The sequence below is a fragment of the Microtus oregoni genome, unplaced genomic scaffold (genome assembly GCF_018167655.1).
Source record: "Microtus oregoni isolate MIOR12 unplaced genomic scaffold, Mior012 000031F_ref0000149, whole genome shotgun sequence".
Taxonomy (NCBI): domain Eukaryota; kingdom Metazoa; phylum Chordata; class Mammalia; order Rodentia; family Cricetidae; genus Microtus; species Microtus oregoni.
The window spans coordinates 12,217,565-12,233,527 of record NW_024543090.1 but is presented as its reverse complement, the minus strand read 5'-3'; the positions used below and the strand labels follow the sequence as shown (position 1 = coordinate 12,233,527).

General features: G+C 35.5%; 1 protein-coding gene across 1 annotated transcript; it reads right to left on the bottom strand.

Moving 5' to 3' along the window:
* Window positions 1-6,319: 6,319 nt before the first annotated feature.
* Window positions 6,320-7,237, bottom strand: LOC121465802 (olfactory receptor 4K3-like). Its single transcript, XM_041679201.1, has one exon. The coding sequence runs from the start codon at window positions 7,235-7,237 to the stop codon at window positions 6,320-6,322; it is 918 nt and encodes a 305-aa protein (XP_041535135.1).
* Window positions 7,238-15,963: the final 8,726 nt, after the last annotated feature.

Genomic DNA, 15,963 nt, shown 5'->3' with positions numbered 1-15,963 from the left:
AACCTCCTTAGCGATCAGAGAAATCAAAACAACATTGAATATTTTCTTAAGCGTCTTTTGGTCATTTCTTCTGTTGAGAATTCTCTGTTTAAATCTTTATCCCATTTTTAAATTAGATTGCTTGGATTTTTGATGTCTAGTTTCTTGAGTTCTTTAAATACTTTGGAGATCAGTCCTCTGATGTATGGTTGGCAATGATTTTTTTCCCATTTGTAGGCTGCCTTTCTGTCTTATCGACTGTTTCCTTTGCACTACAGAAGTTTCTCAGTTTTAGAAGACCCATTAATTTATTGTTGCTCTCAGTATCTGTGCTACTGGTTTTACATTTAGAAAGTGGTCACCTGTGCCCATGTGTTGAAGGCTAATTCCCACTTTCTCTTTATTGAGATTCAGTATGGCTGGATGTATATTGAGATCTTTGATCTATTTGGACCTGAGTTTAATGCATGGGGATAGATATGGGTCTTTTTGCATTCTTCTACACGCTTATATCCATTTATGACAGCACCATTTGTTGAAGATGCTTTCTTTTTCCCATTGTATAATTTTAGCTTTTTTGTCCAGAACTAACTGTTAATAGATGTGTGGATTAATATTCGGGTCTTTGATTTGATTCCATTGTTCCACCTCTATGTTTTTATGCTAATACCAAGTATTTTTCATTACTTTAGCTCCATAATAGAGCTTGATGTTAGACATGGTGATGTCTCTGGGAGTTCTTTTATTGTAGAAGACTGTTTTGGTTATCTTGGCTTTTTTGTTTCTCCATCTGAATTGAGTATTATTCTTTCAAGGTCTGGAAACAATTGTTTTGGGATTTTGATGAGTATTCAATTAAATCTATGTATTGCTTTTGGTAGGATTGTCATTTTTGTTATATTTATCCTACATGTCCAAGAGCATACTAGACCTTTCCATTTCCTGATATCTTCTTCAATTTCTTTCTTCAGAGACTTAATGTTCTTGTTGAATAGGTTTTTCAATTCTTTGGCTAGTGTTACCCCAAGATATTTTATGTTATTTGTGGCTATTGTAAATGGTAATGTTCCTCTGATTTCTTTCTCAACCCCTTTATCATTTGTATATGGGAATGATACTGATTTTTTGAGTTGACCTTGTATCCTGACACATTACTGAAGGCATTTATCATTTTTTCACTCATCTAATTTTTGGCGTTACTTATGTATACTATCATATCATCTTCAAATAGAGAAAGTTTTATCATTTATAATTTGTATCCCTTTAATCTCTTTCAAAAGTCAGAGAGAAAAATCCAAATTAACAAAATCAGAAATGAAATGGGGACGTTTCAATAGACACTGTAGAAATCCAGAGAATCATTGGGTCATACTTTGGAAAGCTGTACTTCACAAAACTTGAAAATGTAAAAAAAAAAGGAACAATTTTCTGAATAGTTACCACATACTGAAATTAAATCAAAACCATATAAACAATTTAAATAGATGTATAACCTGTAAGGAAATAGAAGCAGTCACCAATAGCCTTCTAACAACAACAAAAAAAAAACCAACCAACCAAACAAACAAACAAAAACAACAACAGCAACAGCAACAACAACAACAAAACCAGGGCTTGATGATTTCAATGCAGAATTCAAAAGACTTCAAAGAGCTAATACCTATACTTCTCAGATAGTTCCACACAATATAATCAGAAGGAACATTGCCAAACTCTTTCTATGATGCTACAGTTACCCTGATACTGAAACCACATAAAGACTCGACCATGAAAGGATTTACAGGACAATCTACATCATGAATGTCCATGCAAAAATACTCAATCAAATACTGGCAAATCAGTTGGAAGAACACATAAAAATATTATCCACCAGGATCTAGTTGATTTCATCCCAGAGATGAAGGGATGTTCTACATACAAAAATCTATCAATGTAATCTACCATATAAATAAATTGTAGGAAGAAACATATAGTTATCTTATTAGATGCTTAAAAATATTTTGATAAAATCTAACACCTTTTCATAATAAAGGTCTTAGAGAGATCAGGGATATAAGGAATGTATCTAAACATAATAAAAGCAGTATACAACAAGATGACAGCCAGTGTCAAATTAAGAAGAGAAAAACTCAAAGTAATTCTATTAAAATCAGGAACAGGACAAGGTTTTCCATTCTCTTCATATCTCTTCAACATTATACTTGAAGTTCTAGATAGAGAAAATTTCATTTTCTAATGACAGCACTTCATGACACTTAATCACTTGTACTACTGTTAGTAATTTGATCATAGGTATCACCACACTCAAATAATGCATTAGTGTAGTTTCAGGTAGCATGATGTAGTATAGTACGTCTTTCTCCTCCTATCAGAACTCATTGCATGGGAGGAAGCATTCAGATACGGTCAAGCTCAAGGCTTCTGGGCTCTGAGTCTTAACTGAACGATGCCCTTAGCTCCAAACAATTAATTTCCTCTTATGACCTCCAAGGACACCACCTCCACACACATAAAATTCCTAAACATAAATAATAGCAATAATGTTAAAAAAGGGCCCAGAAGTCATAGTGTACAACTTTAATTCCAGCACTAAGGAGGCTGTAAGTTTGAGGCCATCCTGGTCTACAGAGTTAATTTCATAAAAGCCAGGGCTATACAGAGAAACTCTGTCTCTAAAAGCCTGATAATGATTATTTTAAAAATATGTCATTTATTTCTCCTTTGAAAAATGTGTACTCAGTTCATTTGCTTACTTATTTTTATTACATTATTTTTTTTGTCTTTAGAGTTTAATTTTTTAGCTTTTTATATAGTGTGCATAGTAATCCTTTATAGTATGAATTGTGGTGAAGGCTTTTCTCTCACTCTATAGATATCTTTTCACTCTGTAAGCTCTTGCCTTTGCTTTGAAAAAGCTTTCAATTTCATGAAATCCCATTTGTCAATTCTTTCTCTTATTTCCTGCATTTAGGAGTATGATTCAGAAAGTCCTTCTGTATGCCTATACTTGAAGAGTTTGCACTTCTTCAATAATTTCAAAGTTTTAGGTAATACAATACATAACTATTTAGTTCTGTATGTTTAAGTTGTGTTTGTTGTAATTTTTTGTTTGATCCATTCTGAATTGATTTTTGTATTGTGTAAGAACTATGGATTCATTGAGATTCATTCTTCCTAATTTACTAAAGATATTGCCCAAACCTCCACTGTATACTTTTGGCATGTTGCAAAAAGTTAAATAGCTTGGCTTTGTGAGCTTATTTCTAAGCCACATATCAGTCAACAATATTATTTTGGCCTGTCAGATGCTGTTTGTAATCATGATTCTGTGGTATAATAGTAAGTCAGGTGCTTTAACATTTCATCATACTTCCTTTACGAAAGATTCGTTTGACTGTTTGGATTAACTTGTTCTTACCTATTAATGTTAGAATCATGTTTTTCTATGTCTGAAATCAATGTTAGCAGAATTCTAAGAGATGATATGTTGAATGTTTGGCATTTGGTAAATATATATGAAACTAACTTAGGCTGAAATTGCCTGCTTGTAATTCCAGCTCCTGGAAGGCAGGAGTAGAAAAATTTCAGTCAAACACAACCTTAGACCCTTAGTAAGACCATATTTCAAGGTACGAAAGCAGAACTTTCTCCAGGCTGCCCGTCGTTATTCGAAGGTGGCACAATAACAAGTCCAAAGAATTCAGAACCTGGGCATGATGGAATATTTCTAAGGGTCCAGCGCTCAGGAGACAGAGGCAGGTGGATCTCTGAATTCAAAGCCAGTCTGGTCCACAAAGTAAGTTCCAGGGGGACCCGCTCGGAGGCAGACGCAAGCAGTGGGGACCTGCATGGCGGCAGATGCAAGCGGCAGGGACGGGAGCGCACTAACGAGAGCAGATCGCCCCACTACAATTAAATCAAAGAGGTAGGCCTTTTGTTGGCGAGGTCACTGGCAAAAGGGGAGCCTGGTCCTGTTCCTGAAGACCCTTCGGAGGGGTGAGAGGGTTCTTGGCCTGCGACAGGAACCAGGAAACAGAGGGAGGGCTATCATCAAATGAACAAAAATATAGATCATGCTCAGTGAAATGGCACTGATTCAGGAGGACTTTCAATGAAAAACATTGTTTTTATTGATACAAATTTATGTCCCCAGCTTGTTCCTTGGGCAGCAGAGGAGAGGGTGCCTGAACTGGCCTTATCCCATAGCCACACTGATGAATATCTTGCATATCACCATAGAACCTTCTTCTGGTGATGGATGGAGATAGAGATGGAGACCCACATTGGAGCACTGGACTGATATCCCAATGTCCAAATGAAGAGCAGAAGGAGGGAGAGCATGACCAAGGAAGTCAGGACCGCGAGGGGTGCGCCCACCCACGGAGAAGGTGTGACTGATCTAATGGGAGCTCACCAAGGACAGCTGGACTGAGACTAATGGAACCGGTGATCAAACCTGACTCTCTGAATGTGGCTGACAATGAGGGCTGACTGAGAAGCCAAGGAAAACGGCACTGGGTTTTGATTCTACTGCATGTACTGGCTTTGTAGGAACCTAGTCTGTTTGGATGCTCACCTTCCTAGACCTGGATGGAGTAGGGAGGACCGTGGACTTCCCACAGGGCAGGGAACCCTGACTGCTCTTAGGACTAGAGAGGGAGGGGTAGGGAGAGTGGAGGGAGGAGGACAGGGAGTGGCTGGAGGAGGAGGGAAATTGGAGGAGAGGAGGAGGTGAAATTTTTTAATAAATAAATAATTAAATAAATTGTTTTTATAAATAAAAGTAGAAGAAAGTGTAACTGGGAAGAAGAAAGGCACCAGTGGATGCAGAAACAGGCAAATAAGTGACAGAAAGAAGGATGAGTCTGATTAGTATATATTATAGTTATATGAGCAACTTACAACGAAAATCACTACTTTTAACAATTAGTTAGTATACATTTTGCTAAACTGTGAGCCAATGGTGATTCTGGGACAGTGCAAGGCATTTTCTTCAGTTGAGACCAACTGATGAGATCATAGTGCCCCAGGGATAGTTGCAATCAGTGGACACACAGATGGCTATGGGTCATAGCAATGGATCAAAAAGCAAAACAAAAATACATGAATCTGTTTGTGTGTGTATTGTGTGAGTGATTTTGTGTGTGGAGAAGGGGCTTGTAAGTGGGGGAGGGAAATAAGAGGTCATAGACTTTATCAGATATAATCAGCTTGTTATAGATATTGTCAAAAAACATACTTAATAAAATTATTGTGACAGTATAGTTGAGAGTTAAATCTCTAAACACAGTGGAGATAATTTGTTTTGAAAAAGACCAGAACCTACACATATGTACATATCAAAATCTGTGGCCAGGCATGAGCCATTTGTTACTGTAATGTATGATTTTAGAAGAACATGATACAGATATTTGTGTTGTATTGTTGGATAATTTACATTATGACAGCCATTTTAACTTATTAGAATATAGATACCATTTGATTTTAGCCATAATATTCAAGAAGTTCTGATTCTCATGTCTATTTAGAAATTAACTAGCCTCCCAGCTATTGTAAACATATATACATATAGTAAGGTTAGCATTACATCAAATGGCATATACAACGAATTATAATGAATGCCATATTATCAAGTGTATAATGATTACCTAACTGGCCTTTTCAGTTATGTTACTTCATTATATAATATAAAAATCATGATCATACAAATAATTTGTGAACTGAAGAAAGTATATTCAAATATTATAAATAGATTGTTCTTTTAGGTATAGATTAAATATTAAAAATTCTGAATTTATATGAATAGAGATGACTTAAAAACTTAAAGAGGTTATAACAATATGAGGCAACTAACATTATGATTTGGTATTTTTAACATTTTAATTTCTAAGTGTATGCAATCTTCACAACCATCTTAAATATCTTCGGTTACAAAGAATTAGGTTTAGGGAAGAATGACATATTTTAAAATTTTATGCAATTGATAAGCAATTCAAAGAGAATTTTGTTAATAACAATCTTATTAAGTTAAATCTAAATATAAATCTAACAATTTAAGAAACAAAGCTCCATGTATTAATGTGATTGTTATTTTTTCAACATATCTTCTAATCTTTAACATATACAAGTATTTTTCAGGACTCATTCTACATGGTAAACTGTACGTATTACAATTTCAAAAATATTTTCAAATGGTTTTATTAATTACCATAAGCTAAATATAAATTATAGATTCCCAGCAAATGTTATTGTACAATTAAATTTCCAATAAAATAGGCATAAAATCATGTTTACACAATGAACTTGCTAATTAGAAAAGATTCAAAAATTAATCCAGAATTCACCTCTGATTTATCAACTTCTTTATGGCATTCTTTATATCTTTATTTCTCAGTGTATAGATGGCTGGATTCAGGAGAGGTGTTATGACTGAGTAAAATACAGCAAGAAACTTGTCCAGCCATGTGATGCTGACAGGCGACAGATAGATGAAAATGACAGGCCCAAATAATAGCACAACCACTATGATATGGGAGGTACAGGTAGAGAGTGCCTTTGATGAACCATCTTTAGAGTGAAGCTGAACAGTTATTAGAATGTAAGTGTAAGATATCAGCAAGAAAATGAAGCAAGCTGTTGCTACAACACTACTGTCAGCATTTATCATAATTCTCAGAGTATCAGTATTGATGCAGGCTAATTTCATCACCAAAGGAATATCACAGAAAAAGCTGTCTATCACTCTAGGCCCACAAAAAGGTAGCTCCAAAATCAGGATCAGTTGACTAATGCCATGCACAAATCCAATGATCCATGATATCACAACCAGCCAGATGCACTTCTGTCTGTCCATGATGCTGGTGTAGTGGAGTGGCCTACAGATGGCCACATAGCGGTCATAGGCCATTGTTACAAGAAGCACCATCTCTCTCCCTACAAAGAAATGTGCAAAGAGGATCTGGCTCATGCAACCTCCATAGGAAATTATTTTATTTTCTTTAACAATGTCTATGATCAGTTTGGGGGTAGTAACTGAGGAAATGCATAAGTCAATAAATGAGAGATTGGCTAACAGAAAGCACATGGGGAAATGAAGATGATTATCAGAAATGATTAGTATCACCACAAAGATGTTTCCTACCACAGTCATCAGGTAGAGGGTGGTAAATGGCAGCAGGAGGAAGATCTGTAGTTCCCTTGAAGTACAAAGTCCTTGGAAAATAAACTCAGTAACCACAGATTGGTTTAATTCTTCCATTATTTCACTGTGCTCCAATGGGTTGAGAGAGACAGAGCCTAAGAAACCATTACTGAAACAGAAACAGTAACTTAGTATTCACAGTCAAGTGAGAAGAAAAGAATACAAATTATATCAACATTGTATTTAGTAAGATTTACAAGAACTGTTTCATGTTGGTATATCCTTTCTAATCATTATATTTTTCTAAATATAGGAAAATTCTATACATCTCAATGATAATATGCATAGGGGTGTAAATGAGTATATTTTCTAAAAATACCAGCAGCTATTACTCTGTTTAAATTTTTAAACTCTTAAATTTATCTTTTTTTTGTGGGATCAGAGGTAATGTTCCTCAATTATTATCTGAGCCATATTTACAGCATCTTCATTGGATTGTCTTTATACCAAAATGATAAGCCATTCACAAATTTTTAACATAAAGAGAAACTTTCCATGTATAAAGTCAATTTTTGACTATGTCTATAGGCAGAATCAAATCCAGAATATTAAAATTTGTGAAAAAAATAGTTCATCAAATAAATTGACAATCCACCTGCTGAACACATGTTTTCAGCATTTGAGCTTTGGACTTATCCTTTGGAGTATATCTCTGAACAATCATGTAATACTAGGTCATATGCATACAGCCTTTCAACTAAAATCATGATACTTCATACAACAGTTTGAAATATTTGTTCATGAATGTTTCTTTCTCTGCCTCTCTACGTTTCTGTTTCATCTCTCCACTTTTCTGTTTTCTTTTATTGACTGTCTGATTTTAAAGCTTTCTCATAAGTTTTCTTTCCTAATTTTAATGTCTGTAAATTTTCATACTATTTTTAGGCTTAAAATGGGAAGGGTAAATGTTAACAAATTAGGGGATATTTTGTGAGTTTCTTGTTAAGAACTTAAAATATCATATGGTAATAATAATTTTCTGGGCCAATAAACTGCATGTAGAATTGATACTCTAGTGAAAAATGAGGTCTGTCTGATTTTGAATCCCCAATATTACTTTTAATTATCAAACAAATGATAGGAATTTCAATTTTGAGAAGTCCAATAAAATTAATGACATTTGTAAAACAAGAGACTTTGCTATTTAAATACAAATACAAATAAGAATAATAATGATTAATTTAAGTAGCAAAAATGGTCAGAATTATATAGAATTAATTTTATTGTATTCAAAATTGAGCATATTTCTTGTTGAATACCAATGTCTTTTTAATACATCTTTTAAAGAATTTGTGAATTCTTAGTGAATTATGATTCCTCTAATCTATGTTACGCTAATTGCACTCAATTTCTAATAACTAATTTTCTAAGATATTGTCTGTATCTTGAGGAACTAGAGAATCTAAAATTCAAAAATTAATCAGATAACTTTAGAGTAAGTTTAGTGGCCTGTGAGTACAAATTTTTCTGTATTTGGAAATTCGGAACTTCTAAAGTTTACCCTAAGTGATCAACAGATGTGAGCATATAAAACTACTTTATCTTTTCTGATGTCTCAAGGACTAGTTGGAAAAGAAACTTATAGTATTTTTATCAAACACAACAATTAAAAATTACACATGCAAGACTCATTGTAACTTGTGAAGGATTTAAAACAATGTGCTACTAAAACAAAAGCATATAAACAAGCAAAGATTAAATGAGTAATTGTGATGGCAATTTAAAGCACAACAGTCATTTTGTGATGTACTCACGCTACAGCAATCACTTTATTAAACAGATCTTCCCTTTTGAATGATGTTTCCCTAGAATCTGAAACTCTTAATCATTGTTTCTACTATCACCAATGTCACTGAGTTGTTTCCTTTCAGTGTCTCTTATATACACTGACAAGAGTCATGTCTGCCTTGGAAAGATTCCTATTCTCCACATTAAATAGAACCATGAAATTGGAAAGCCTTTTGCTTTCATAGTCCTTGGGGATTCATAGACTCCAGCTTCTCTTGAATTGAATCCAAGAGCTCAAAAATAAGGAAAATTGATTCTTTAGGTTTATAAATATTTTGTAATTATAAGTTAATATTTTGTATATGTTATAACAAGTTACAAGCTAAGATAAATAACATGGGTAATGTGATACCTTAGCAGTGAATGTCACTTGTTGCCAAGTCTGATGACTTGAGTTAATCCTAGGGATCCTCAAAGTGGAAGGATAGAAACCACTCACTCAGCTGTTTTCTGATCTCCATACATATGTTACAGGAGAACAAGTACAAATAAACACAGCTGCAATCATAATACACGGAGCCACATGAATAATTGTAATAGTTAGTTGGAAAAAGGATAAAACATAATCTGTAGTTCTAAAGTTCACATGCTTATTTAGATAATTATCTCTAAATCTAGAAATGCCCATTTAATTATTCTTTCTTTCTCACTCTCTTTTGATACTTTATGACAAATGTCTACCACACCTATGAATCAGGCACATGACCTTATTTTAGGTTATTCAGTTTGCCTTTATTTTTAAATACATTTTATTATATATACTTAAAGTGACCATCGTTATGTTTTGATAGACACACCAGCAAATCACATATTAGTAGTTTATATAGAAACTGTATGTTGTAAAATAATTTCAAAACTTCTTTTGAATTTTTATCACAAGCTTTTGCTTCATTTCATAAAATTTTTAATTTTTATATTATTTAATTAAAAATTTCCACCTCCTCACCTCCTCCCATTTACCTCCCTCTCCCCCCAACCTCCCTCCCCTCCCTCTCCAGTGCAAAGAACAGTCAGGGTTCCCTGCCCTGTGGGAAGTCCAAGGTCCTCCCCCCTCCATCCAATACTAGGAAGGTGAGCATCCTAACAGACTAGGCTCCCACAAAGTCAGTACATACAGTAGGATCAAAACCCAGTGCCATTGTCCTTGGTTTCTCAGTCGTTCCATACAATTTTAAACTCTGCATGCAGTTTTCTAGAGTAACATTATTTTATATGAAATTCAGTTTTATAAACAAAGTAATTATAGACTTATATATGCTTCTAATCTTTCCCATAATAAATCTGTTGCTATAGTTGCTTCTCAAAGTACATTAACTTCAATATATTATACTTTTGTTATACTTGTAATAATATCAGAAGCCTTGCATATATCCATCCATCTTCTCCTTCAATTCCCTGACTTATTTGATCATTAATTGTTATTGCATGCATATATATGTTACATACATAAATACATATATACAATTATAATCTCCAATAATATGCTCTGTCTGTTTAACGCTATGTGAATGCATGACTTTTCACGTTTGGTTACTGAGTAACCAATAGTTGTACTATTTACTGGGAGGGAGTTATGCCTCTATCACTCCCAGATTTGGCCATTTGTGTATATTTTGTGTGTGTGTGTGTGTGTGTGTGTGTGTGTAGGGATGAGTTAGATGTGGTAGTGCTTTATAGAGGTATCCATTGGGACCGGCCTCTCATGTTTAATGTGAAGTGCTTTTGCTGCCCATGCAGCATACTGATAAGCAGTAGAATGTGCCCCTGCTTTTCTTCACAAAACCAACACGAATGTTGTGAGAATCAAAGCTCATATGTTTCCTCACGCATTAACAACACAAGGATAATGAACCATGGAGGGTGTGAAGGAAGAATTCTTATACATGGTTTGTTAATGGAAATCATGAAGAAAGATTCTGTCAAGACCACAATTCACAGAGAAGCTACTGCAGCCTTTTATATAAAATACCTCTACAGTGACACCTGCCAAAAAACTATTAGTTCTACTTCAACCTGAAGTGATTCTGTAGTTAATCCCTTTAGTCAGAGTTATTGTTTTATATTAACCGATCATTCTTCTTCAGTTTTGACTTGTAAAATTTTCTTCATACTGTAGATATCTTTGTTGGTAGAGTGGTTGTCTTAGAATGCATGAAGCCCCAAATTTAATCACCAGCAATGCAAAAAAAAAAGAGTGAATGTGGAGACAAAACCAGAATCCTAACACTTGAGACACAGAGGTAGGAGGATGATAATTTCAAAGTCGTATCAGTGATATGATGAGTTTGAGGCTGCATTGGGTTACATGAGACCCTGTACAAAATTAAACGGCAAAGGGTGCCATGCCAGAAAAAAAAAATATATGTGTTAGCTAACTTTGTTCTTAAAATGTTGCATTACCATAAAGTAACAATATATATATATATATATATATATATATATATATATACCAAAACTAGTATAAATACTCCTCAAAGAACAGCAATACTTCTTTTGAAATAACACTGCAAAAAGAATACAAGTTTAAATCTTAGATGTGCAGATATTCAAAGAATTGAGATCAGGACAAATTACTTTTGCTATTGTTTGGTTTGTCTAGTATCTTTTGTTTTTTATGTTTGTTTGTTTTGTTCCATTTTAATTAATAATGGGATATCAGTTGTGAAGAAAAAGATAACCATGCAACAATTCACAGATTCACAGGCAAGGTAACTAGGAGGACCCAAGGGGTAACACATGGATCTCACAGAGAAGGGAAAAAGAAGAGCTCCTGTGTGGAAAAAGGCAGATTAGGACAAAAACTTGAGAGAGCCAGTTGCGGAGTGGGCAGAGGGTAGAGAATGTGAAAGAGATGAGTAGAAAGGGGTGCTTTTCAGTGACAGGTAGAATCCTGATGCAAGGGAAACTGCTATAAAGTTAATTCTGGGTAAGACTCCCATCTATAGTGGATATGTAATCTGAACTTGCTATCTTTTGTGATCAGATTCGTGACTACCTAAATTTTTATCAGACAGCCTATATCCAGTAACTGATGGAAGCAGATGCAGAAACATACAGCCAAACATAAGGCCTAGCTCAGGGAATTGAAGAAAGGGAGAAAAGGTCATAAGAACCAGAGGGGTCAAGAACATTGTAAGAAAATCCAAAGAAATTAGTCTAAGTCATAGAAACTTACAAATTCTAAACCAACTACTAGAAAGCCTGCATGGGACCGATCTAAGCCCTTACAGATACGTGACAAGAGTATAGCTTGGTTTATTGATATGACTTTTAAAAATGGGTGCAGGGACTGTCCCTCATGTCTTACTGGCTCCTGGGAACCCATTCCTCATTCTGTATTGCCTTCCCCAGCCTAAATACAATGAGAGGAGAGTAGTCTTACTACAAATTTATATGCCATTCTTTGTTGATACACAAGAGAAGACTGATCCTTTCTGAACAAAAATATTAGGAATGGACCTTGATGAGATGTAGGGAGGGGATGAGAGAAGAGTAAAAAGGAGAAACTGAAGTTGTGATATAAATAAATAAATAAATAGAAGAAAGAAATTGCAATGATCTCTCTTGATTTGTACTTTCTAGAGTCAAATTATTTGTCAACTTATCTGATCTACTAGATACAAATGATAGAATCTCCCCTTTGTATTTTTTTCAGGAGGAATTTGTTACCTACAGCAAGGAAAAATTCTTTTTACTTCATCAATCAGTTTTCCTAATGTATCTGCCTCTGAATCAGTCATTATGATATCATCCATATAATGATAAATTTTAGATTGAGGAAATTGTTTATAAATTATTTCTAATGACTGCTGTACAAAATATGGATATTGTATTGAGTTGTTTACCTTCCTTATGGAATAACTTTCCTGATATATTTTAAGAGGCTGAATATTATTATTTGGAACTGTAAAATCAAAATTTTCTTTTCCTTATTCTTGCACAGGTACAATATAAAAGCATATTTTAATCAATCACTGTAAAAGACGATTCATTTTATCATAAAGAAGGCCAGGGAATTCAAGAATGCAAGATTAATGGCTTAATCACCTTATTTCTGGCTCTTAAATATGTAACAATTCCCCATTATCAGAATTCCTATTAATAAAAATAAAAGAAAAATATTTTAAATGACTTATTCTTCTACATGTTGATTTTAGCTGTTCCTATAGCAATTGTTCTATGACTTTTTTTCTGTTATATTAGGATATTGTTCCAAACACCAAGGTTTATGCATCTTGAAACACAGATTACATAGAATTCTGTCACTGAATTGCTAAAATTTAAATGAAATTTATATTCTTAAAAACTACACAGGAAGTAAGAGTTCATTTTATAGTTTAATTATATAGTTTAGCAAGGAGTCCTTACAGTGTTCTGTTGTCATAATGTGACTCTGAGCATGTGAACACAAGGTGTCTCTAGGTTTAAAATAATAAAATCATCCTGAAAAAGAGTGAGGAACAGGTAAGGAAGAATGCCAGAACTGTGAAATGTAATCATGTAGACATGAGACAGCCATTGCAGTCATGATCTCAAAGTTACCTACTCTGGGCGCCACACAAGAAAATCATCAGCAAGCCGTCAATCAAAGATCAGAGAGTACCTATGTACGTCTACATCTCCAAGCTAAACTGTGAGCCACTGGTGATTCTGGGACAGTGCCAGGCATTTTCGTCAGTTGACACCGACTGATGATAGCCTAGTGCCCAAGGGATAGTTGTAATCAATGGACACACAGATGGCTATGGGTCATAGCAATGAATCAAAAAGCAAAACAAAAATAAAATACATGAATGGAGTTCTGTTTGTGTGTGTGTGTTGTCTGAGTGTGATATTTTGTGAATGTAGAAAGGGATAGATAGTAAGGGTGGGAAACAATAAGAGGGCACAGACTATATCAGATGTAATCATCTTATTGCAGATATTGTCAAATAACATAATAAAAGAGGGTGACAGTATAGTTGAAAATTAAATCTATAAACACATGGGAGATAATTTGTTCTGAAAAAGATACCGGAACCGACACATATGTACACATCAAAGTCTGGCCAGACATGAGATAACATTTCCTGTAATCATATGATTTCAGGAGGACATGATACAGATATTTGTTTTGTATTTTAGATAATTTATGTTATGACAACCTCTTTAACTTATTAGAATATATATACCGGCTGATTTTAACTATCAGCTTAAGAAAGGTTGGCAAAAAGTTTGAATTCATATCTGTTTAGAAATGAACTTGCCTACCAGCTATTGTAAACATGGTTACATACAGTTTATTCAGTAAAGTAAACATTACATCGAATGATATATAGTATGAATTATAATGAATATCATATTATCAAGTGTTTAATGATTACCTAACTGGCCTCGACAGTTATGTTACTTCATTAAATAATATAAAATCATGATAAGGCAAATAATTTGTGAACTGAGAAAAGTATTATTAAATATTATAAACAGAGGGGGTGGGCCCTTTGTTCGCGAGCTAACCAAGCAGCGCAGAGTTCCGATCTGGGCACCGAGTGAAACATCATTGTGGTGAGTGCTGCGGCAGCTGGGATCATACCTCAGCCCGCCCAGACTTCCTGGCCATCCTACAGGGGCTATACTGCCCAAACCGCCTCTCTCTTCCTATCCCACTCAGCTTACATCCAGATCCCCACAACTCCTGTCTCCCTCCCTCCTTTGGGGCATAGCGCCTCCCTGCCCAGCCTGCTAGGGCGCTGGGACCGAATCCGAACCGGGAGGACAAAGGGGTGGCCGGTAGCTCCTTTGTTCCCATAGCCTGCCCGCAGCGAGCGGGGTGGGCCCTTTGTTCGCAAGCTAACCAAGCAGCACAGAGTTTCGATCTGGGCACCAAGTGAAACATCATTGTGGTGAGTGAGTGCTGCAGCAGCTGGGATCATACCTCAGCCCGCCCACACTTCCTGGCCATCCTACAGGGGCTATACTGCCCAAACCTCCTCTCACTTCCTATCCCATTCAGCTTACATCCAGATCCCCACGCCCCCTGACTCCCTCCCTCCCTCCCTTCTTTGGGGCATAGCGCCTCCCTACTCAGCCTGCTAGGGTGCTGGGACAGAACCCGAACCAGGAGGACAAAGGGGTGGCCGGTAGCTCCTTTGTTCCCATAGCCTGCCCCCAGCGAGCAGGGTGGGCCCTTTGTTCGCGAGCTAACCAAGCAGCGTGGAGTTTCGTTCTGGGCATCCAGTGAAACATCATTGTGGAGAAACATCTCTGGGGAGTGACATCACTGGGAAGGTACATCAGTGGGCAAGAAGACCTGATCCTATAAAAGAAGATCCAAAGGGGAGTATTGCGAGGAAGAGATGGGCAGACGCCAATGAAGGAATTCTCCCAACAATCTGAAAAACAACACGAAACCAACAGAAGCCAGTGACCCCACAACAGGAGGACATGAACACCTTAATCAAGAAGAAGTAGAAAAAACTGACTTCATGAAAGTGATTGACACCCTTAAACAGCATATAAAAAATGCCCTTATAGAAATGGATGAGAAGTATAATAGAAAGTTCGAGGAATTGAGTAAATCAGTGAATGATACCCTAGGAAACCAAGGAAAAACAATCAAGCAGATAAAGGAAACAGTTCATGACTTGAAAACTGAAATGGAGGCAAAGAAGAAAACACAAACAGAGGGACGATTGGACACGGAAAATCTAGGTAAATGAATAGAGACTACAGAATCAAGTATAACCAGCAGAATACAAGAGATAGAAGAAAGAATATCAGATTCTGAGGATAACATAGAGAAAATAAACACTCTGATCAAAGAAAACAGCAAGTCCAACATACTCTCATCACAAAACATTCAGGAAATATGGGACACAATAAAAAGACCAAATCTAAGAATAATTGGAGTAGAAGAAGGAGAAGAAGTGCAGCTCAACGGTACAGAAAATATACTTAATAAAATTATAGAAGAAAACTTTCCCAACCTGAAGACAGATGTACCTATGAAGGTTCAA